The sequence below is a fragment of the Aspergillus fumigatus genome, chromosome 4 (assembly GCF_000002655.1).
Source record: "Aspergillus fumigatus Af293 chromosome 4, whole genome shotgun sequence".
In the NCBI taxonomy this organism is placed as follows: domain Eukaryota; kingdom Fungi; phylum Ascomycota; class Eurotiomycetes; order Eurotiales; family Aspergillaceae; genus Aspergillus; species Aspergillus fumigatus.
The window spans coordinates 2,517,068-2,540,561 of NC_007197.1; the positions used below are offsets into that span (position 1 = coordinate 2,517,068).

General features: G+C 50.4%; 7 protein-coding genes across 7 annotated transcripts; 4 read left to right on the top strand and 3 right to left on the bottom strand.

The window, feature by feature from the left end:
* Positions 1 to 17: 17 nt before the first annotated feature.
* On the bottom strand, positions 18 to 5,082 carry AFUA_4G09700 (uncharacterized protein). The gene is made up of 3 exons (XM_077804620.1): positions 3,811 to 5,082; positions 1,433 to 3,666; positions 18 to 1,369 (listed from the first exon to the last, which is right to left on the bottom strand). The coding sequence occupies exon 2, from the start codon at positions 3,246 to 3,248 to the stop codon at positions 2,601 to 2,603; it is 648 nt and encodes a 215-aa protein (XP_077659909.1). The 5' UTR covers positions 3,249 to 3,666; positions 3,811 to 5,082; the 3' UTR covers positions 18 to 1,369; positions 1,433 to 2,600.
* A 1,835-nt stretch (positions 5,083 to 6,917) lies between these two features.
* On the bottom strand, positions 6,918 to 11,629 carry rosA (Zn(II)2Cys6 transcription factor). Its single transcript, XM_746762.3, has 4 exons — positions 11,307 to 11,629; positions 9,810 to 11,225; positions 9,539 to 9,739; positions 6,918 to 9,475 (listed from the first exon to the last, which is right to left on the bottom strand). Exons 2-4 carry the CDS (start codon positions 9,949 to 9,951, stop codon positions 7,761 to 7,763), a joined length of 2,058 nt encoding a protein of 685 aa, XP_751855.2. The 5' UTR covers positions 9,952 to 11,225; positions 11,307 to 11,629; the 3' UTR covers positions 6,918 to 7,760.
* An 88-nt stretch (positions 11,630 to 11,717) lies between these two features.
* AFUA_4G09730 (M48 family metallopeptidase) lies at positions 11,718 to 15,890 on the top strand. The gene is made up of 10 exons (XM_746760.3): positions 11,718 to 11,906; positions 11,958 to 14,505; positions 14,631 to 14,872; positions 14,931 to 15,171; positions 15,225 to 15,249; positions 15,301 to 15,346; positions 15,425 to 15,488; positions 15,544 to 15,575; positions 15,627 to 15,685; positions 15,746 to 15,890. Exons 2-10 carry the CDS (start codon positions 14,101 to 14,103, stop codon positions 15,787 to 15,789), a joined length of 1,158 nt encoding a protein of 385 aa, XP_751853.2. The 5' UTR covers positions 11,718 to 11,906; positions 11,958 to 14,100; the 3' UTR covers positions 15,790 to 15,890.
* A 102-nt stretch (positions 15,891 to 15,992) lies between these two features.
* On the top strand, positions 15,993 to 18,250 carry AFUA_4G09740 (chaperonin-containing T-complex subunit CCT8). The gene is made up of 3 exons (XM_746759.2): positions 15,993 to 16,166; positions 16,293 to 16,663; positions 16,773 to 18,250. The coding sequence occupies exons 1-3, from the start codon at positions 16,108 to 16,110 to the stop codon at positions 18,044 to 18,046; spliced, it is 1,704 nt and encodes a 567-aa protein (XP_751852.1). The 5' UTR covers positions 15,993 to 16,107; the 3' UTR covers positions 18,047 to 18,250.
* A 6-nt stretch (positions 18,251 to 18,256) lies between these two features.
* Positions 18,257 to 19,442, top strand: AFUA_4G09750 (mitochondrial 54S ribosomal protein bL12m). The gene is made up of 2 exons (XM_746758.2): positions 18,257 to 18,687; positions 18,819 to 19,442. Exons 1-2 carry the CDS (start codon positions 18,463 to 18,465, stop codon positions 19,155 to 19,157), a joined length of 564 nt encoding a protein of 187 aa, XP_751851.1. The 5' UTR covers positions 18,257 to 18,462; the 3' UTR covers positions 19,158 to 19,442.
* A 99-nt stretch (positions 19,443 to 19,541) lies between these two features.
* AFUA_4G09760 (uncharacterized protein) lies at positions 19,542 to 21,242 on the top strand (the record flags this gene model as incomplete). The annotated part of the gene is made up of 2 exons (XM_077804621.1): positions 19,542 to 20,134; positions 20,206 to 21,242. The coding sequence occupies exons 1-2, from the start codon at positions 19,663 to 19,665 to the stop codon at positions 21,240 to 21,242; spliced, it is 1,509 nt and encodes a 502-aa protein (XP_077660764.1). The 5' UTR covers positions 19,542 to 19,662.
* Positions 21,243 to 21,785: 543 nt separating this feature from the next.
* On the bottom strand, positions 21,786 to 23,369 carry velC (velvet factor family protein; the record flags this gene model as incomplete). The annotated part of the gene is made up of 2 exons (XM_746756.1): positions 21,786 to 22,719; positions 22,864 to 23,369. 2 exons carry the CDS (start codon positions 23,367 to 23,369, stop codon positions 21,786 to 21,788), a joined length of 1,440 nt encoding a protein of 479 aa, XP_751849.1.
* Between the last annotated feature and the right edge of the window lie 125 nt (positions 23,370 to 23,494).

A 23,494-nucleotide genomic window follows, 5' to 3' on the forward strand; every position in this document is an offset into this window, starting at 1 on the left:
TTCCTTCCTCCCCCCCCACTCCCAAACTCCCCGGTCAAAATTCGTCACAGACTCAAGCTTAGGCAGTAGTAGCAGAGCTGCGAGTCTTTGCTTTTCTTGTCATTCGATAGTCGCTGACAGAGCGTTTCGCTGAAGGATTGTTGCCGCTCATGATCTTGCTCCAGGGCAAATGATTCGTCTCCAATCCTTCAGATCACGGCGCCAGAACCGCCGCATTGTGTGATATCGTGCATGGTGCATATACTTACTTTCCTCCACCCTGGAGTCTGATTCTGCAAAGTTTTTAGTTGAGTAAGGAAGTATGGGCTGGCTTCTGCGTGGCCTGCCCCAGGGAAGCACAGTCCAGACTCAAGACTTAGGCAACAAGCAAATGACTCGGACACAAAGCTCGAAAAAGAAGGCTCGCCAGCAGGGAAGTCCTGGTAGATGTCACTGTATCCAAGAATAGCTTCCTGGCGCTTACCTGGTCTTCCCTATGGAAGACCACAAAGACGATGGAGCACCCAAAGGCAGAGCCACCAGACCCGCACGCCATCCCCGTTCCCCACACAGATGGTGTATCTTTGAGATTGAACCAGTCACCATGGACTTCCGTCCCCAAACATCCAGCGGGGAGCCACCGGAAGGATCCACTATGCCTGGGTTGAGGATAGCGCCGGCGCTTAACTGCATCTGCCACGATGCTCCAGTGCTTTGGAACAATACCGCTCAGCTCGCTGATTGGCTCGTTGCTGCCACCAACAGGGTGACCTGGTAATGTAAAACATGGTGGGTTACAGGAAGAAATCAGATGAAGTCACTAGTATGGATGGACGGTGGTATGAGGGGCAATGAGGCAAGTGAGAAAGTGTGCTACGAAACTCAAACTGCAATGGAGTATGGAATATGGATATAGAACTGTCGGTGGGTTAGTGTATTAAGACATACGGGCATATCCCGGTGGCTTTACCAAACCTGCGGGACGGTCACTTCGTCTATCAACTCATCAACGCAAGACATCTCAGCGTAGATTGACCGAGGGGCAACGATCAGATTGAATCGGCTTGTCCGGACGGCAAGCCTGCATTCGTCACGATGAGCTGAAACTTCCAGCGCATCTTGTCTTCCAATGAGAGCCAATAACTTATTGTCAGTGTGGTCAGAGTCTGCTTGATGTTGTGATGTCGCCAGACAAACCACAGCACAACGATATTCGCACTAATCCTTACTTGCGGACCCTGGCAAGGATCGTAGAAGATACTCTGGATTGAACCATCTACTAGTCTAGTTTCAAGCGTTCAACTATTGAAATGAAAAGGGGCGCGAGGTCAATCAGTGTGATCGTTTGGAGTGTCGTATGTATCCAGTGCGTAACGGTATGGTAATACACCTTATCAGCTCATCAGTACTGTATTTCCAACGTCAACAGCAAGGACGCCGCCCAGCGGCCCACCAGGTTGATCGCAACTCTTTTTTGCTTCCAACACCAGGCAGCCGCCATAGTCGATGGTTCGGACGCACTGATCGCTTGGGCTGCTATGCTGTACACCAAAGGAAGAGTGAGCGTCTTGCTGACAACTTGATTGCTGCGGCGAACCTCAAAGAGCAAGCAAGGGGATCCGATCTAAGTGTAGTGGGCGTCAAACGGATCCTCGATTCACCATTGACATTGTATGTAGCCTGTTGGGCATACAGATCTGACTCAAGCATTTCCCGCGTGGCAGCGCGTCTCTTTGACCGTCGTCATCTTCTCTTTGTGCCAGGAAGCAGTCCGTGAGCTTCAACCCAGAGCCGGTGCGACTGGCACATCCAATGACCGCTGCTACCATGTCCTTGGGACGTTGGTCGCGACGTTCCGTGACTCGTCCCTCCGAGGCATTTGCCATGCCTGTGATATTCACCGGAACCAGTAATGAGCCTCAACGGTGTTGGTTCATATTGACTTTCCGAAAACCGAGATTGCTGTCGCTTGGGTTGACACGTGGAACGACTTGTTGCAATGGCGCAGATGGGAGAACTCCATAGGCTTCGTGAGCCAAATAATCCGAGATGTGGTCTTGTTCTAGATCAGATTGGTGGCCCGTTCGTCTCTTGTAGAACTGAGCTGCTATGGTCGAATGCCGGCTCCGGGATGTGAAGTAGAGTTCATTCCTTGACCAGTGGACACCAGCTGTTGGAAACAGCTTTTCTATAATGTCTTCCAATGTATCCGGCGAATCGGAACATTCCCAAAGAAAGTTGAGTCGTGCGTGGTCAGTTGATCGTAGAGTTTCCAAAGACTGGTGCCGTGAAGAAGCCATACTGGGCGAAGCTTAGTATTGATGAAAGTATGTCAATACGCCTTGTGCTGGGCAACAGTGCCCAGGCTAAGGAAATGACGGAATAGATCATAAGATTGTACTCAGTTCCCACAGCATAACCGACGTATCTTGAATTACTATGTCTGCAAAGTAATCAAAGCCCACATCATATCAATTAATTGATGAACGTGATGGATCTGCGGCGTACGAATTCGGATGCTAATTGTTTCGCCAAACTCCCCAACACCAAGCACTGCGCTAATTGAACCGACCATATCCTAAATAACATCGGCTGACCGAAAGCCCTGTATAACAAAGATCCTAAGTCTCCTTGTCTTCTTGGCACTTCCTTCGCTTGCCCTTGGGCGGAGCCTCAAGCTGCGTCCTCTTATAGGTCACGGTTCGAGTCACAACGTGTTTCACACTAACTCGGCCGCTTGCACTCCGCGGCGCCTCAAAATAGCGCAGCTTCCAATCTGACGGAGAAAACGGCGAGCGAATTGTAGTCGCACTCTGAGGAGACTCTGTTGTCGGTGAATACCGCAATGGCTGTGGTATCCGCAAGCGCCGCAAGGACGTCGGGTCTCTTCTAGGCTGAGATGCCTGAGATGCCGGTGCTGTGAAGGGCGTGGGCGGCGGAAGTGAAGCGGTAGCTGATCGGACGGGGTCATTGAAAACGAAAGAGCCGCTGACTGCACTGCTAGGCTGTGAAGTCGGAGAGTGGGCAGGTCTGTCGAAAGGGAACTTTGGGAAGCTCACTCCAGCGCTGGCAGGGCTGGAAAAAACAGGCGTGAACGCTTTGAGGAACTCTGTGTAAGCCGCAGGGGGCGTGATGGGTGTGGAAATGCCATCCTCTTGCTTCACTCCATCCGATAAGCTCGATGATGATTCATTGTGAAGCTCGGAAGGGAACTTTGTAGTAAGTTTGGGCGTCTTTAACGGATGCAGAACTGGCTTTGCGGAAGGCATGCTGAACTTCGCCCAAGAGGAAACGAACAGAACAGTAACCTTCTCAGAACAGTCGTCAACGCCCTCGACAGAAGATGCCTGTCCGTAACGGCTCAGATATCGTGTGTGGCAGGAAGATATACAAGATGATTCAGGCGGCGCTTAGGACTGAAGGTACAAAACGCCAGGACGTTTTATGGTAGCAAGGCTACAAGAAGTCTGATAGCGAAAGAAAGGAAAAAGAAAGAGAGAGCCAAGGTATGAGCAGCTCTCAGGGAGACAATGCGCTCCTTTTGACCCCTGACTGTCCGCAACGACAGAGATGGATGGACGTGGAGTGAGATTTATTTGCAGCGTAGAAACACAGGCACTCGAATGCCCTGTAAGATACGTTGTATTGTTGCGCGAAACCGTCACAGTACGATACAGATACAACCTTCTGCAAAGTTTCTTGTCAGCTATCACACGCTAAACCCAAACCAGCACTCTCAGCCCGAAGTGAGCGGCTGCACCTGCTGGACAACACAACACCACCCCTGCAAATCAGAAGACGATGCTGGGTTTGGAGGGAGCTCTCACTTACTCGTTTGCAGGAGGCAGTGGCGATCTTCCCAAGGAGAGGTCTTCAGACCAAGGAGTGAATGTTTCAAAGAGGAGATGAGGATGAAAGAAAGAGGGGTTCTTTTCACGAGCTGGCAATCGAGCTTCGAACACCCTCTGGAGGACAATGAGAAGACAACGATCTTCATGGGACCAGTATACGCTCCTACTGCTCTTATATATTTGTCTTGTTGTAATGTTTACGCCATGGGCATGTGTCTTTCAACCCTTCCCAGCTGAATGAATGCTCCGCATTGTCGCGCGCTACCAGAATCAACCCTCTAAAACCTCCTCGCGCCGTCCACCCCCTGCGAATATAAGCATACCACTAACCTAGAGACGCTTAACTTGCTCTACTCAAAAAGCCACCTTGGGTTTACCCTCCTATTACCATCCCAGTTTCGCTCGGCGTCAACGCACGCGGGGTCTGCTGGCGGCTCGCCCACGGAGATTGCCCCTCCTCGACTCAGCACAGTCGCTAAACTCACATCTAGCTGGCAGGCCGGTTCGAACCCCCGAGTTGGACCTTTCTTCCCCATTGTCATCTTCCTGATGATTCCGTAGGTAGCAGCCTGCTCCAGGATCCCATGTCGTTCTACCCCTACGCAGGAGAATAAAAGCGGCTGCAAGTATGGCCGGCGCTTCCGAGATTCTTCAACAACCCCTCATTCTCATGAGCGTGCAGAATTAGAGACATCTTCGCTCGTTGCCATGGAGAAGTCTGCAAAAGACGCCCGTTTGGGACGGATCTTCATCCGTTCTTCTGCGCTGCGACGTCTTGGCGGACTGATGAGGGTCTCGCACTAATTCCTGCAGAATCGCATCGATTCGACAGCCTGCTTTTGACATCCTGGTCCTCTTCATCTCCTGGATGATACTGCAGACTGGAAGTTGGCGCTTGAGTATTGATCTCTCGAAGTTGCGACGGCATGGTTGGGTCACAGTTGATGGCCCCGTCTACGCGAACAGCAGTCACTAAATGCACAGATGGTGGACGAACAAGCGCTGAAGAAGACTGCGATGAATATTTAATGTGATAGACATAGTGATGCTGGTCAGGCTAGCCCGCTTGTGAACGCAAGCAAGTAACTTAGGCTAATACAACGCGGTTATCTATCTTCGTGTCCATCTAGTTTGGCTCTTCATGATTCATCGAACTTCTCAAAAGCAACGGTCCTGTCTTCAGGGATCGAGGCTATCATCCTAGCTAGGCTAGAAATGTTGATCTAAGCATGTCAGAACGTGTAATATAGAGAAACGAATAACAAAGGACATCAGAAACTGGAGAGGAAGACGTGGGAACAGCGCAAATTTTGGGCTTCAACAAAGCAATGTGCTTCCTGTTGCTCTTGCCTGAAACTCTCTCCTTTAGCTCCTATCCCAAAAGGATATAGAGGTGCTTTTCTATTTGATAAAATTTCCTATCAAATAAGTCTTATATTGCGCTTTGACGTATTGCAGATTACGCCTTGTTGCTCTCCTCTACGCCTCTATTTCTCGACCTGATATGTCCAACGCTCCTTATGGTTCTTGTAGAGAAAACCTTTTAGTATGCTTCTACTTAGCTTCCTGATATCTACGTAATCAGACACTGAGCGGATAAGAATCATGGTGTATTACGTCCAGAGTTGGTAATATAGCTGACAACTATGGAATGAAATGGGATTAGGTACTTGAGGCCAGCGCAACCTCACATTGTGTTGACGAGTTTTCCACCTGGACTTGTAATCATGCCTACCCTGCAAGATGCCTCTGGTCGGTTCTAAGAGACAGCACTTCCAAACATCAATGGAAATTGCTAATTCACTACGCCTGGAGACAGTACGAACCATTGATGCGCAACGTCCAGCGTCCCTCTACTGCCTCCCTGTTGAGTTGATCTGCCACATCTGTTAATATCTTCCTATCGCTGGGACCTTCTGTCTGATGATCAGCTGTGCTCGCTTCTGGTACGCAAGAACCGGTATTCAAGCTTTTGTCCGTGTGCAACAGAAGTTGGATGCAGCAACCTGCCATAGCTGGCCGGTTTTCGAAGCACGTTTTCATATCCTCCGCCTGATGGAATTTGTAAACTTTGGGGGAAAGGCACCACGTCTTTCTGTTGCTGGGCGTGTCTGAGGACTCATAAGAAAGCATGGTTTCCCACACCGCAGTTGCAAATACCCGTCAATCTGAAGCTTTCGATTGAAGAGCAGAGGGTAAACTGCTCAGCTGCTGTGACCCGCGTTTGCAGAATTCAAAACAGGAGGATCTGGGTTGGCATGTGCCATGAGATGACATTTGTTGAGCTCCGGAAACTAATGCATGTAGTTGATACTTGCGAGGAAAAGGTTGGCTCATCCGTTATAATCCCAGCTGGCAGCTGCTTTTCAGAGCATGTGGAGTTTGATCTAAACACCATGTGTATCTCATACCGGTTCTACCTTGGGAGATTTGCAGATCTTGGTCTCGTTGGCTTTGATTGCCTATGTCGGAATGCAAGGCTTCCAATATGTCCACACAAGAAACTTGATCTGCTTGCAGACTACTTACTCCGATACACGAGTCCAGTCATAGCCGTTGGTGCCCTTACTGTGAGGCAGAATTCTATATGACAATCACTTCTGACGATCTGATTGAACTCCATATCTCTCGCCATGTTGGCAACTTTTCCGCGGGATATTCTCCCATATGGCGTAGAGCTTCATATGGATATGTTAACCCAGCCTTTCTTGATCATTGCCGGGCATTTGCAGACTGGTTGGATAGCATGTATAATCCAGCAACCGGTGCTGTCTATCACGAGGCCAATTCGAGATATTCGCGCCCACCCGAAAACCAAGGTACAGATTCTATGGGACTGAATTAATCCATGATGATTACATCAGAGAATGCAGGGACTGTTCTGGATGATGACAGGTGAGCTGAGCTGGGATAGTCAACGTAGGGATTGGAATTAGAATATCGTTGGTTTTTGACCTTATTCGAATTTGCTGTTCATGTTTCAAAGCTGTGTATACAAGCCCTAGCCTCAAGGCAAGCTAGAGAGAAAACAATAGTTTTGGGTTTCAACTCGGCACATACCCAACTACTTACCATTTCAATGACATCGTAACCTTGCTCTTTTAACTTGGGTATTCAAATTAAAAATGTGTCAAGCGTCGACTCAAGACAAGTGTTCCATTTCTAAATAGTACAAATGATAGTGAAGCAGACGTCCAACAGAATTCTGGGTCAGTTCTCTGTTATTTAGCTCATCTCGGTTCGCTGGGGTAATTAAACACAGGTGTTCTAGATCATTCAAGTTACTCTATGAGATGGACAGAGACTCTACCTTTTCATGGAGTATCGATCTGATACATAGCGTTCTGTCAGAGAAGGCTTAAACTGCTGTGGTCTTTTGGGTATGGGAAAGTGGTCGGGGGGGATATAGTGACATTGCATACAAACATAACATCAATCAATCATAAAGCAAAGCATCAAAACAAACAGAATCATATCTCAATTGGATATCATTCACAAAGCAGAAAATCAACAACACCAACGACTCCACAACCATGTCCATGTGAGTGGAAATGACCGCATGTGAGTTTGCGCCTTGAGAATTACCCCCGCAAGTCCTTTGCCAGCCTCGCTAGAAAGATGTGCTTGTCAATGTTGTCACTGTCCTGCAGGATATAACTCGACAGCATCAGGAAAGAGTGGAATAGAAGACTCTGTCGTGCCGAACAGAATGGAACGCCGATTGCTGCTTCGCATTTTGTCGGGTTCGTGAGCACGATCGGCTGCCCAAGTGCAACATCGGTATCGGAGTCGACGTATCGCGCGTGGTCCGCAGAATCTCCAAGTTGGTAGCCAAGTGGCACGAGTCCCATCAAGGAATTCTCGGCCGTCATGAGACTCAATCTCGTGTGAGAACAGAAAAGAAACGCAAGGAAACACACATCTTCCAATTTAGATCAGCAGATAATGCCAGCCATTCCGCTGCATTACGTCCCGCCAGTGGACCTGTTGTTTCTTGATCTCTCTCATGCTTGACCCTGTACTGTTGCTCTCTGGAGATGCGGACCTCTCGATCTTGGGCACGGGACTGCCCGACGATGCTGAAGATGACGACGTTTCCTCCGGTGTGTAGTAGCTGTCTGCCGGGTCGTCGGTAAGTCGCCAGACCTCCTGTAGCAATCGATACATGCGCCCAAAGCTGCCCAAGTCGGCGTGATCGCCTAGCAGAGAGGCGCGCTCGGCCAGCACAGCCCTGAACTGGCTGGTCGGTGCAGAGAAGGCGCCCGTGATCAATAAGGGCCAGACGAGGGAGCGGTCGAAACCATTGGGACCGGAGGGAATATAGTTCAAAGTATTTGCAACTGCTGCGACCAGGTTGAGGTTACTTGGCTGGTTGCGGTCAAAGCCGGGCACTAGACTGCAGAGATAGATTCTGGCCGCAATGCGGAACACCGTCGTCATGTTCTTCGTTAGAATCTCGGGACGAATGGCTCCTGTAGTGGGCGAGAACGGATGCTCCAGGGTTTGATCCACAGGTTCGGTAAACTCCAGTTGTCGTCCAAGAGCGGACACATGCGAACACACAGCCATTGCGTCTATGCGGCCTTCGGTCTTCAACGCGTCCAGACAGGTGATCTCCGAGATAAGGTACATGACACGGTCGTCGCAGCCCATGAGCTCCCGCAGACCTGATGACGAGCCGCTAAGGTGCTTAGCACGATAGGTGTGGGCGAATTGAGGGGTCCTCCCTTGCATAGTGGAACCCAGGATGTCGATCCACGATGTGAGGGTCATGCTGAAAGGTGGCAGTACGTACGGGTTTCCTTCAGGGACTGCCGTCGGGAGACCGAGCCTGTTGACCAGATTCGACGCGGCTTGAAAGTGGTCGAACCAAGGGATGTCGGGAAGATAATCGTCCGCGGGACCGACGGAACAGTGGAAGAAGATCATCGCAAGCGTGGCATCTAGGATCTCCTCATGGTTGATGTCCTCACTGAGAGCCTGACATAGGTGAGAGACGGCCTCAAACCGGTGGCGCATGATATCATGATCAATCTGTTCTCCGACGAATCCCTCAGTGGTCTTGAGGTGGATGGCAGCAACGCTGAGACAGCAGTGAAGGTAGCACTTGTTGGTTTCCAAGGCCTGCAGGATTGCCTGGGCCCGTGTGTGGCCCCGTTGATGCGCCTCTAGAACCGGAAAGATGATGCGCAAGACATTGTGGATAAAGTGGTCGAGTAGCGGACGATCATGGTCACTGACTGGAATATTTGACTGCAATGTAGTATACGTCTGACCAAAACTTTGCTCACAAATCGCCGGGTCAATACCTGACAAATTCGGTGCTTGGGAGAAATATTCATCTTGTAACCAGTCCTCGCTGGGGAATGTGGGAAGGGGCGCGCTTAACTGCGGGGCGGTAAAGGTGCTAAAGGTTGAGATCGAGGAATCATGGCGCAAAGGGACATCATTGATAAAAGTCTGTCGTTCTGTCTTGACATCGATCTCGTATGGAGCGTAAGGTGCATACATCGTCTGGTTCAGACCGGGCGTCGGCAGATGTGATGAAAAGAGATCGTATGTCTCGGTGTGACCCGGGCGATTGAAGTCGAATACGGGTGACAGGGGCGATGTGGCAGCCATATTGCGACTGCGAGCTAACGGATCTATCGTAGCCCTATTTGTCAGAGCCAAGACAAGTAACGTGAGTGAAGGTGCAGTAGTCCTACCAGTCGCGGACCCGTTGCGCTCATTCATCTTCGTCTGCTTGATCTTATTCTTGATACGCTCCTTTTGAATCCTTCGCTGTTCGGCATTGCCCCACCAGATCGGGCGCTTATATTCACATTTCACGCAGAGATTGCTGCAGGCACCGCAGGCCGGGTGCTTCTCATCACACTTCTTCCTTCGCAGGCGACATGTAAAACAACCTAGACCTGTTAATAGGACGATTCGACCGAATAGAAACGGGAGAAAGATGATGCCAACGGAGTAACCAACCAGATCGAGAACGCTTGTGCAGCTTCGGGGCCTTCTCTGGTGTCCCTATGGACACTTCTTCCCCGGGCGAGGGCGATTGGGTAGAATCGACCCTCTTGGCGGCATTCGAGGCCGAGGACTTCTTCCTTGACGCAACAGGCATTATGCTAAAAGAGTTGTAGCAACACGTCTCTATCGGTATCGATTTAAGTTGTCTGACGCAGGTGGATGACGACGGGAATGACAGGACACAGGTCGCCTGGAGCTGTTGCTTGACACACCAAGTATTAAGTCGCAAAGCTGAACCCGCAGCCTTTGCTATATCTATATTAGAGATAAGGAAAGAAGGCGCGGCTATGCAAAGGACAAGGCGATGGTATAACTCTGGCAAGATGATAAGTAAACATCGGCTTTGACTGTGGGATTGATGAACCTTTAAAAGCAAAGTTCACACCCGACAGGCACGCCATGATGTTTCTATTTTGGAACCAGACAGCCGAGAAAAAAGATGGACTTGCAGTGGTGAACGCCTCGAGCGGGGGATGGCAGGGGAGATCATCTCAGGCGTATTACACTAGCAGGGGGGGATAAGCAAAACTAGCGGCAGAATCTCTTGCGCTGCTGGTAGAGAGTTGGTCTGTGAAGTTAGCCAGAGCTAATTTTGGATAATTGTGATCATTCTGGGCATTTGCTGCGTCCAAATTGGCGCCCATGAACTGGATGATGCGGAGAGGATTCGACTCTCCGTCCATGGCTGGGAAATTGATTGGATATAGACTCATCTCGAGGTCTGTGCCCAAAAGATCCATGCTGATATTGAGGGAAATTGGTGCAACCATTATGCATGTTAATATGCTAGTTTGTCGTGATTTTCTGTTCATGATACAAATATCATTATTTTTGGGTGAGAGATGACTTCGTATAGCGAAGGATGGCAGAATCAAAGCAGATCGTATGTTGACATTCTAGTGTAGGCTCCTCCTGGTTGATACTAGCAAATAGTAAGTACTTCGCTAAAGCTATGACCCAGCAAAAAAAAAAGGGTTGAGTTATCGTCCTGTACTCTGTAGAAAAGGTATGCAAACTGCTCGTGACCTTGCCGATAAAACTCTATAGCCAATGAGAGTCATAGCTCATCTTTTCTAGAGGACTGGATTTAGCTCAAAATTTTCAAGTTACCGGTTTTGGAAAGTGTAATAACGGATCATGGCCATTCGCCATCGCGGCGTAGGCACGAAAGAGGAGACCAATCCATATTGAGTGCAATTACAGTATCCAGTGACTTCTTCCTGAATCCTGAGTACCTCTAGAGTGCAGAGGGGAAGGCAGAGAGAGTTGGCAGAGCCTGCAGTGCATCAAATTGACAAGCACCAATAGATGGCTCTCGGACAAGCAGCCTAGAGCACTAACAATGCACCATGAGACCAGGATAATTGCCTGCTCACACCAATCAGATACTCGAACCGACAACAGGAAGTTGGAAAAAAAGATTGAGCAGAAAGACTTTGCGGGGCTAACCTTAGCGGGATGAGCCAAGCTTCTTTGTACAACAAGTGATTGGCTGAATGCCTTTATGCTGGTGGGCGCCATCGAGGGTTCAGCAGGATCGTGTTGTGCAGAGCGGGAAACCCGCAGCCAACCGTGCTGGGTGGATCGGGTCAATGCTATACCAGCAGAGTTTGGCCAAAAATGATTAATTTGTGATGGATCAGATGGTCGATAAGTTGGCTGCTCGGATTTGGACTCCAGTACGCATCCAAAGTTGCCGTAATTAGTAACATTTAGCCGCCAACTAGAAATCAAATGCCTGTTAATCCGTCAGCCATTTGCTAATTTGTCCCAGACCAAGCAATTCTCCCAAAGATTGCTATTAATAATTTTATGCCCTGATCCTTGTTAATCGCAGTAATTACTAGAAATTTCCTACACCTCATGATTTTGGTCGGTGATGCTGGCTGGCTAATCCCTGTGTCTCTCCACTGCGTCCCGCCGACGCGCACATATGTCAGTCAAGGAACTTTAGCTGTGGCTGATCTGCACACTAGATCTCGAGTCACACCGTCACCCTTCGAATCTTAGGGGTACTCCAAAAACAATGCGCTTGTTTGTCAGAGCACGGTATTCGTGTATCCTTCTCTTCCCACTTCAACATCTCATCGCTTGATTTAGGTACTCTTAGCCTTCAGTGTATTCCATTATCTTGCTTCTCTTTTTTTTTTCCGCCTCCAGGAAGTCAAGTTACTCAATTTTCGAATATCATCCTTCTCACTTGACCCCTGTCGTCACCTGCCCGCAAGGATTCTTATCACATTCCTGCAGCTGCAGATCCAATTGGTGTGATTTAGTACAATCATTATCGGCGATATTCAGACAACATAGGCCAATTGTAGGTCAGAGTGGCCGATCACAGTCCTGCAGGATTCCCTGTCAGAAGCACACGCCAAGCCGTGACAAAATGCCTTGGAAAGTTACATCTGGGAACTGCACTATGCCGCTATAGTCCGCCAAAAAAGAGACTGTCGTCTTATCTCTGGTACTACGACCATCGCGACTTGCTCCGTCTAACACAAATCAATATGACAGTATCTTATTCATGAGCATTTGGCTGTCTTTGCAACCAACTGTTAACCTAACGTAGTTGAGTCCAACAACGGGTCTACTGATCGAAAGAGGTGACAAAGTGACACTATCAACTCGACGGAACATCAGCACTAACCACTCTGGCTGCTGAGCTTTCGAAGGCTGGGAGTAGACGTTTTGGCTACTCTTCCCCAGCTCCTTTCCCCCTGTGAAATCGGAGCCCAATTTCTCCCCTCAATGCAGCTAATTAATCAGACTCCTCGTTATTTTTAGCCAAATTATAGCTGAAAGCGAAATTTACTGCTCAAACCTTCCTTCTTCCGATTGAGGCATGCACGCTCAGGTTGTTCCCCTCATTGTGGGCGAATACCACCTGGTGTTGTCTCAACCGTTTTCAAACCGATTCTTCCAGCTCTAGGTTCAACGTAGATGATAGAGACAGGCTGCTCCTCTTCTTCACTTGTCTTTCAAACGCTCTACGAAGCACAATGTGTACTCTCTTGCATTGAAAGTTTTGCAGCAACATCTTGAGATAATTATGTATATACTTTCATATTCTTACTTTCTGAGTGAATCAACCTATTTGCACCATAATCACCATCATATATGACAGAACAATCGTAGCTTGAAACCTTAAGCAGCATGAACTCACGCTGCGGGTATGACCTTGCATCGAGAGCCTTCCATGTGTTCTCAACGTCCTTCGCCATCCGCTAGACTCTGAGAGGAGTCTTCTAGAAATCTGGATCTTCGTCTTTGCTTTCATCGCTAAGCGCCAGATGTAAACTTGGCGCTCACTCTATGATTTCGTCCTAAGCCACGAGCAATTCACTTCGAAGCCTTAAGCGCCCGCAATATCTGTGAGTTTCAGCCTCGACTCAACCAAAATAGAAGCAAATACTGCTTCTCTTGTCTCATGAGCCAATTTGAGTCATTGGCCATGCATCTCTATCCTTTAGAGCGTGATCTAGCCTGGCGTATGCAATGACATGATATCTAAACATATCTCAAGGCAGACTTGCTATCATGCATCGGGATGGGGTAGACCAGATAAGTACCAAGTGCGGCGGTTGAGTACCAATCATCTCAGGCACTCTCTCGACTCAGCCATAGGCTAGGTGTGCCTGAGATTTGGTATGACGCTCTTTGGTTCTTTTCCAACCTGCAAGAAGGTGACACGGGAGAGTTGAAGAGAGAGACTCTCAGGCCCAATCACACGTTTTGTGGAAGAGTAAGAGCCTTTGTAGATGCTAGAGGCATTGTCCTGCCTGTGTCTAAGGTTTGGCATTCCTGGCCGGTCAATGTTTCCGGAGGGTCAATGTGATCTGAATGCTAATAAATACATGACCCGTCATTAAAACAAAATTGATGTGGACCAGGCAAAATATATAATGACGTAAGTACCAGCGGGATCTCAGCTGTAGATTGCCAAGAATACGAAAATGCATCGTTTTGAATTTCGCTGTTTTGCTAGGGAGGTTAGAAGTTCGCTTTTTAGTGATGTAAAACCATGTTTGATGTAGAAACGCCATTGTTTGATACCTTTAGCAACATGGTGTGAGCCTGGGGCTGTCACATGCGGCAGCATGTTTAAGCTTACCATCATCACGGCTGCTCTCTCCGCTTCTCGATGATCCCTACTTCCGGCAAACCCAGCATTATCTTCCGCCAGACTCCTGCCATCACTCTTATCCGAGCCCAGGATCTGTGATAGCATGTATCTGTGGTCGCCATGTTACGTTCACCGATAGTCCGCGCTATATTCCGCAGCGCTACAGCGCGATCAACGATCCCGTCTTCATCGCAGTCGGCCTCGCGCATCGCGGCTCCTATCCTCGATTCTTCCTACTTCTCTGGCCGACCATTTCGATACCCATGGTTTCCTTCTGCAACACTTGGACTTACCTCAAGCGCCTCCACATCTTCCTCACAGACTTCTTTTGGCTTTTCCAACAGATACTTTTCCTCCTCGGCCAGGCTATCCTACGGATATGGAGGTGGTAGATATCGGCGATTTGATGGTCCTAGTCGCGGAACGCTTTTTCAGCGATTGTTGACAAATGCGAGACCATACCACTTTGTGATAATTGGCGTCGTAATTGGCGGTATCTACACCAGCAATGTCGAGACGGTGGAGGTGAGCTTGCTCTTTTCGTCTTCGATAACAAATCCAATTGGTTTCTGAGGGTCCTTGGAGGATGAATTGAATGGCGCTCAATCGTTTGTTGCCCAGTATTCCATTTCTGACGCCTTCTCTCCCAGATGACCGGCCGCCGACGATTCAACTGCGTCTCCTCTCACCAGGAACTAAGAATGGGCCAACAGAGCTATGAGGAGGTTTTGAGATCAACGCGCGGGAAGATTCTCCCCGAAAATCATCCGCTGACCATCATGGTGAATGGCGTGCTCCGCAGATTGATACCACAAGCGCCAATTGAAGGTGCAGATTGGAGAGTTCATGTCATCAAGGATGACGGTATGGTCAATGCTTTTGTTTTGCCTGGGTATGCATATCCTTTAACATCACGGCCTGCTGTCGTATGCCACTGACCGTACACACAGTGGGAAAGTGTTTGTCTACACAGGCATTCTGCCAATCTGTAAAGATGAGGACGGGCTTGCAGCTGTATTGGGCCACGAAATCGCCCACGTCGTCGCGCATCATCCGGCAGAGCGCATGAGCAACAACATCCTGAAAGTTGGAGCGGTATTACTTATTTCTATGCTATTTGACATTTCAGGCCAGATTCCGTCGCTACTGCTCAACCTAATGTACAGCTTGCCTAATTCAAGAACGCAAGAGGTAAGACTTGCTTCCTTGCTCCGCAGATGACCCCTACGCTGACGACTGTCTAGGCCGAGGCAGACAACATTGGCTTGAGTATGGTCATCAACAATGAATGACTATGTCTTCAATGCTAATCCGGACTAGTGATGATGTCAAAAGCTTGCTTCAATCCCGAGGCTGCTGTGGGGCTGTAAGTCATTACTCCGGTCCAGTACATCTATGATAGAAATCGTCGGCTTTGAGCTTCAAGGCTCACATATCCTACTAGTTGGGCGCGCATGCAAAAAGCAGAGCAGGAGGCACCACCTCAATTTCTGTCAACACACCCTTCAGTGAGTCTTAATACGCCCGGAGACTTGCAGTACCGTGACCTGACTTTTCCACCAGAGCTACAACCGCATGGAAGCAATCCGTGGATGGTAAGGCCTCCGACCTCACCACCTGCTGAGGTTGTACTGACGAGGTCTTAGGCTAGGGAAGGCCGAAGCAATCTATGAAGATAATGGATGTAGTACCCTGGGCAACTACAGTAAGTGCTCCTAACTAACCAGTCGCTCATTCTGGGGCTTGACTAAACAATACTCTGCAGTGCCGGGATTTCGCCAAGCTTCAAACGACTACTACAGGTGGTGAGCGATAGTTACTGAGATGACCTAGCTTGTATTATAGGATACAATATTACGTATAAATATGAAACCATGAGTCATGCAAATGAAACATAATTGCCAGGATAAGTCCTCTGTATGAGTGCAAAGTATTATTATATGTCCCGTAAAAGGAAGTGCCCTAGCCCCTCCGGATGCAAACCATCCAAACACCTGCCGCCGCCTGACCATCTCGAAAGCTCCATCAAAAATTCCCGGAGCAGCACTTAGCTTGTGTGATAGCACTGTCTTGCTTCTTCTTCCTCTTTCAATTTTCTGTTTGCTTCAGGGGGAAGCTTTCTTCAAAATGTCATTGTCTATGCCTGGTCCCAGCCAGGCGGGTCTTTTCAAGCCTGGATACCAGAGGTAAGCGAGTCCTTTTTGTGGAATGTCCCGCTCATCGTACTCCGCGCCAAGTTGAGGAGATGAGATTTAGCGGTGCTTTCAAGCTCTCAGGGATAGTCATTTTAACTGACACCGCGATTGCTACAGTCACGATGCTGAGGACGGCGCCATCATTCGCAATATCGAGGCCTGCCAGGCGATCTCAAAGACCGTCCAAACATCGCTCGGTCCCTACGGCCGCAATAAGATCGTCATCAACCACCTGCAGAAGATGGTACTTACGTCCGACGCCGCTACGATTCTTCGCGAGTTGGATGTCGTGCACCCGGCTGCCAAGCTGCTTGTCATGGCAAGTCAGCAGCAGGATGCGGAGATGGGTGACGGTACTAACATGGTCATCATTCTGGCGGGAGAGCTGTTGAAAAAGGCCGAGGAATTGCTACGGATGGGCTTGAAGACGAGTGATATCACCCAGGGATACGAAAAGGCACAGAATTATGCTCTGAAAGTACTAGAGGGTGCGTTGTTTGGTCTTGCCTTTTTCTCACACCGTTTTTCAGGGGCTATCCAATGTGCCTCGCTTCCGAGCGCATTTTGTTCATCTACTGACCGAAATTGTGTTGTCAGACCTCGAAGTTGATCGCTTGAAGGAACTACGCTCTCAGGAAGAACTCTGCAAGGCTCTTCGTACAGTCGTCGCCAGCAAGCAGTTCGGAACAGAGGATCTCTTGTCATCGTTAGTCGCCGAAGCGGTTCTCGCTGTTTTGCCCAAGAATCCCGTCAATTTCAATGTCGACAATGTTCGCGTCGTCAAGATCATGGGCGGTAGCTTGGAACAATCCCGCGTGATCAAGGGTATGGTCTTCGGGCGGGAGCCTGAGGGTACTATAAAGAAGGCCCGCAAGGCAAAGGTTGGCGTTTTCAGCTGCCCTATTGATATTTCTCAGACCGAAACCAAGGGCACCGTGCTCTTGAAGAATGCACAGGATATGCTCAACTTCTCAAAGGGAGAGGAGGACCGCCTGGAGGCGACCATCAAGGAGCTTTACGACTCCGGACTCCGTGTTGTCGTTGCTGGCTCCTCCGTAGGTGACTTGGCTCTACACTACCTCAACCGATTCAACATTCTTGTCGTCAAGATCCTTTCCAAATTCGAGCTTCGCCGTCTCTGCCGTGTCGTTGGCGCTACGCCTCTGGCTCGTCTTGGCGCTCCCATGCCCGACGAGATGGGCAGCGTTGACGTTGTCGAGACCACCGAGATTGGCGGTGACCGTGTGACCGTTTTCCGTCAGGAAGAAGCCAACGCTGTAACACGTACTGCCACCATTGTCCTGCGTGGAGCGACTCAGAACCACCTAGACGACGTCGAGCGTGCCATTGATGACGGCGTCAATGCTGTCAAGGCTATCACAAAAGATCCTCGACTTGTTCCTGGCGCTGGCGCTACTGAGATTCAGCTCGTGGAGAAGATCTCGGCTTTCGCTGACAAGACCCCCGGTCTGCCTCAGTATGCCATTCGCAAATATGCCGAGGCCTTCGAGGTCATTCCTCGTACTCTCGCGGAGTCCGCTGGCTTAGACGCCACGGAGGTTCTCTCACGTCTCTACACAGCACACCACCGCACGACCAAGGCTTCCGAGTCGGAGGAATCCGAAGAGGGCAGCTCTGAGGAAGAAGAGGCGTACTGGACTACAGGTGTTGATCTGCAGGCTGGTTCTTCGACCGGTACCTTGGATGCAGTTGATGAAGGTATTCTGGATCTCCTGGCATCAAAGAGCTGGGCCATCCGTCTGGCCAGTGAGTCCGCTCGGACAGTCCTCAGTGTTGATCAGATCATTGTGGCCCGACAGGCGGGTGGTCCAAAGCCCCCAGGCCCTAACCCCAACTGGGATGAAGATTAAATGTTTTTAGCTATGACGAAATCTTTATAGTAAGGGGCCACAATACAGGATGCTATTAGAGGCATGATCTTACGAAAAGTCTATCGACTGCAAATTTGAGACAATATGTATAAGTCATGTGATTATCGGGGTAGTACTATCTAAGACTCTCAACCAGGTGCGCTTGGTAGTAATAACAATCAATACAAGTTCCCAATCGCTCTATTTTGTCAATGAATGAATCTGGCACGTCGGAAGTGATAGTGACCTTGATGACGGGGGCGGCATGGTCACGTGATCAATTGGATTTTCCGGGCCGAAGCTCGACTTTCTTTTTCATGAGTACCGGTTGATCGCGTTGTTGAGGCCCTTCATCGTTCCTGTCCCACACCCTTCCTTCGTCTTTCCAGTTACGACCGTCAATTCCGCCGTCCAACATGTCGCTCACTTCGCAGGCCGCAGCTCGCTGCTGCAGACAGCTCGTTCGTCCCTCCGTCCGCATCTCTTCCACCACATATCTGAGCCAGCGGACACCCAGCCGGAGGTGGAACTCGACAGAGGCGCAGGCTGCTGCTCCTGCCAATCCTAAGATCACCCAGATTGTTGATCAGATTAGCCAATTGACGCTTCTGGAGACGGCAGATCTTGTTGCCAGCTTGAAGGTCAGTTTTCTTCGTCCTGGGTGGTATCGCAATTCGGTCCACCGTTTGGCATTCAGTGTATCTCATCAATCTTTGATGAGATTAAGTATTTGCTGTGTACGTTTCTGTACTGACATAAGTCTCTTGTCTAGTCCCGCCTGAATATCCCTGACCTCCCCGTTGGTGGCTTCGCCGTTGCTGCCGGTCCAGGTGGTGGTGCTGCTGCCGCTCCCGCCGCTGCTGAGGAAGAAGAGGCTGCCCCCGCCGCGCAGGAGAAGACTCTTTTCAACCTGAAGCTTGAGACAGTGGATGCTGCCTCCAAGGCTAAGGTCATCAAGGAGATCAAGGGTCTGCTCGGCCTTTCCCTCGTTGACAGCAAGAAGTTCGTTGAGTCGGTACCCAAGATGATGAAGGAGTCTGTGCCCAAGGAGGAGGCGGAGAAGATCATCGAGACCCTGAAGGCCGTGGGTGCTAAGGTTGTCATGGAGTAAAAAAGGGGTGCGATGATTTTTATTAATTGGTCATCCTCTTTTTCTGTCTGCGGAATGAGCGATGGGGGCTTGTATGGATCTGTACGCTGTGGGTTGGACTGCATCATCCTGCTGGAGTTTTATGTCTTGCACCGCCTCTTCTTTATGTGTTTTACTTCTCCGTCACATATCTCTACACGGTTCCTGATATAACTGGAAAGCGGGAAACAGGCGGCAAATGTACATTATCAACTTTTGTTTGGACAATCTGGATACAAGCTGGACGAATAGTTCTTTTCTGGTCGATTTTTGTCGATCTATATGGTGTTCGTAATTCTGAAGCATGCTTCTCATCTCTAATGCAACGTATGGCTGAAGGAAGGTTGTCGCATAACCCTACTGCGATGCGAGCGTGGTACGGTACAGCTCCGAATTTCTCTCCGCCGCACCTCCGAATCAACAAATCTTCCGCCGCTCATGTACGGCGCAGAGCAGATCCTCCCACCCGAGTCTTACTTGAGCTACGATGTCGCTCGCACGAACATCCAACGCCCTTCGAAGATGGCCATATCTCTATGATAATCCACTTCTCCTAAGTACCAGTTATATCCCCACCAACACCCGTCTCTCGGACTATCGCACCCCGCGCGCCAGCGAACACAAAACCACATCTCCACAGGCCACCAGGCCATTTCACTGTACAACCTCCTGTTATGCAGCTCGATCTCCGGCTGCCCGTCGAGCTCAGGCTCAGACTCAGCGGCTCCGGCCAGTCTACTCGAGCGATGGCCTATTCAACCTCCCTGCGCATGGGGACTTGACAGCGCGGCTCAAGTACGTCGACGAGAAAGGACCGCTGCTATGGATGTCTGCGCTGGCCGAAGGGCTCCTTGACGACAAAGTCTCAAAGAACACGTTCCTGGATATTGCAAAAAGGTTACTGGAAACAGCTCATAGAGAGCTACCATCGGCAGACGCCATCCGGGGGATATCCTCAGGTGCGAGCAACACCACCCACCGTCTACAATTCCTACAAAGACGCATCCCTAACCCTCCAGCACACACATAGACCCAGACCTCATCTTCCAAATCGGCTACATCGTCTCTGGCGGTAACCCATCCTTCCGAGAATGGCTCCTCGCCTCCACCACCCACGCAGGCGCCCGCGTGCCCCTCCTCATGTCTGCTGCCAGATACCTGAACTCCCTGGGTAACACCGCCCCAGTCCGCACCCCAGCCCTCGAGAAAGTCGAGCATCTCGCCCTCCATGACCGCGACCCTCGAGCCATGACTCTCCACGCTAAGGTCCTCGGCCTCCGGAAACGCTACACGGATGCCCTCCGCCTCATCGAGCAGGTCATGGCCCTCATCTACCCGTCCAAGGTACCCGTCGCGAAAGACGGGGGGTTCGGGATGGCGCGCATCGAGCCGCCCTGGCGCGTGTACGCGTGGCTGAATGACAAAGCACAAGCTCAAGCGAACGCAGATACGAAAACGGGCGAGGTTGGAACCAAGACAGATGATCTCCTGCGCTCTGCAGCCCTGGACTACCAGGACCCCGAGTCGCTGGTCCAGTATGCCACAGCGCGGATGCGAGCGGGCGATCTGGCCATGTACGAGGATTGCATGAGCCGGGCCGCGACGGCAGGGAAGGCCGAGGCGTGCCGTCGACTCGCGAACTTCTACTATCTCACTTCGCTGGGACGGTACCCGCGGCGAGGGGTGCACGAGACCGAGGCCAAGACCAGTGCCCCCGTGGAAGTAGCCGCAAAGCCAGCCTCAAGCGCATCCTCGCGAACGAGTGAGCCGAGCAATCGCGGGAAACTCTCTGCTCTGTTATCAAGTGTTTTCGGGCCGCAGCCTCGTGCGGAGTACCGCAAGCTAGCGTTAGAATGGTACGAGTTGGCTTTCAGCCATGGGAGTGAGCAAGCGGCCGTGGTTCTAGCGGTGCTACTACGGAAGGATGGCTCCGCAGCCCGGGGGCTGCAATTATTGGAGCAGATCGAGGGGTCATCCTCACTAGGGCCCTTCGTTAGGCGTATCAAGGCTCAGTGGGATGAACAGGGCCAGGAGATTGGTATTCCTCCTGAGTTGCTGGATGTTTAATCCGCTGTTGCCTCTACATGTCTGTATGTTTCTCTGATACCCATAATGGATGAGGTGTTTTTTTGTTCTACGGAGCACTGTGATTCTGCTGTCATTTCTGTAGCATCTAGTCACCACACTGCAACAGAACGGATGCCCTAAACCGAATCTACTGTCTTACAAGATATCAATTCATGAGGCGCCTGACCTGGGATATTTCACTATATGCAAAAGGTGTCATCCGATCATGTAGAACGCATTTTGGGCCGACGCTATAAATCTTAGATGAATCATGAACTCATCTGCTTTGGACTTTCAAAATAAAGAAAACGAAAAACGAAGATGGTATCGACCAATTCTCATATCACCCTGTCGTTAAAGCACGCTCTCCGTGCGTAAAATGATTAGTAACATAGTCCAAGAATGAGAATCCAACGCCTGTCGAGCTCCCTGTATGACCGACCGAAAATGACCGCCCTGAAAAAGAGGAAGAAAATAAAAATGAAAAAGGTTATATAATGCAAGTCATGAGCTCGTTGTAGGAAATTGACCTTGTATTGCACGTCATCTCCGCCGTCCCTTGCCCTTCCCCTTGCCACGGGTTTTGAGCTCCACGAACCCAAGTTCCTTTAAAGCCTCGGTCAGAGGCGATGAGTCCCGCATTCCAGGAAAGTCTTTCGCGGGATACACGCGGAAAGGGTCGGACCATACCTCGAGCAGGACGGGCATGGATTGACCTGTGTCTTCCACAAGGCCCCAGTTCATGAGCCGGAACTGGAGCCGGTAGACGCCAGCGGATCGGATCGAGAGATCGGGGAAGACGAAGAAGGTTGCGGGGACTTGTACTTTGGCCAGATCCAAGCCGTTGCTAGGATTAGCCGCCCCAGGCTTCGTCTCTACCTTGTAATTCGCGCTTGTGGGATGAGGCGGGGCTGTGTGGGGATCTGGATCCAATTCGACATGAAAAGGCGAAACAAAAGCTTTTCCTGAAAGCAGCGGCGTGCCCCGGCCGGGACCATTCTCTTCGGCCCTTTGAGAGGTCGTCCGGTCCTCTCGGTTTGCCCACAACCCATCGGCTTCGGGCGAGCCGGGCCACGAATTCGCTGCTGAAACTGGGAGAAGCAGACATCCGACGGTAAGCCGAGGATCTTGAAGGGTGTCCAGATCGGCCTGTGATTTCGGGTCGAAATCGGTGAGCAGCATCTGGATGATCGGTGGCGGATCTACTGGTCGCCGGTCCCTATCACCAGCGCCGCAAGCCCGCGCAGCTATGGGCTGTTGTCGAATGTGCAGGTGGTAGCGTGGGGACGTCGAGACTCGTCTTGGGACTGGCGAAGGCTCTGGAGAATGATTGAGTAACCGATCGAATCCCATCGGGATGCCTGACGAGACTTGTCGCGGCGGCTGCGGGGGTAGGGCTTGTATCAGATTAAAGCGGCCATTAAGCGCTGCTGAGCTGCGATCAGAATGAACAGGACTGGGAATTGTCGTTGAGTTACTATACATAAGGAAGTTGATTAGCACTATACTTGCTTGATGGATAATTGAAGCAGGAGCAGCCTGGAGATATCTCGATGCACATTTATTATCCGTCTTTCTCTCCCCCTTCCTCTCTTTAGTGTAAAGTGAGCGGATGACTTACGAAGAATCGACGTCCCTTGTATACTCTCTGGGGCTAATCGAAATCTGTCCATGATAGTCATTTGAGACCCCCTGGTGAGGAAACTGGGAGTAATCTGCGTCCGTTGGTGAACCGCTCCATCGCATTTGCGTTTGGCCTATGGAATCCGCACCGGCAGGAGCGATGCTATCCCAATGATCCCCTCCCCTTGACTGACTGGCCCGCAGTACTTTTGATTGTGGTAAGGAATCAGCACTGGCAGAGGCGCCGTTATGCCTCTGCTCGGCGCCGCCGACCCAAGAGTGAACAGAAGAGAATCGGGACTCGGTCGCAGGGGAGACGGCTGGCGGATCGTAGCACTGGGTGCCTTGAAAGATAAACGGCGGCGGCGGTTCATGATTAGAGCAGGAAGAAGCTAGGTTCGGCGTCCCCTCTCCCTGTTGACTGGGGGATGCAGAACTTTTCGAGTTGACATATCGGCTGACGGAAGTGGAATAATTCCATTGTGGAAAATGCGTGCCCGACATCTATGCAGAACCGCAACGGTGCTCGAGGGAACTATCCTCCTTTGCCTCCGTGTAACCGTTCACTGCGTGTTAGAAGAAGGCAGAGGGCGAAGTCCCGCGATATGCAAGGAAGCGAGGCATCCGTG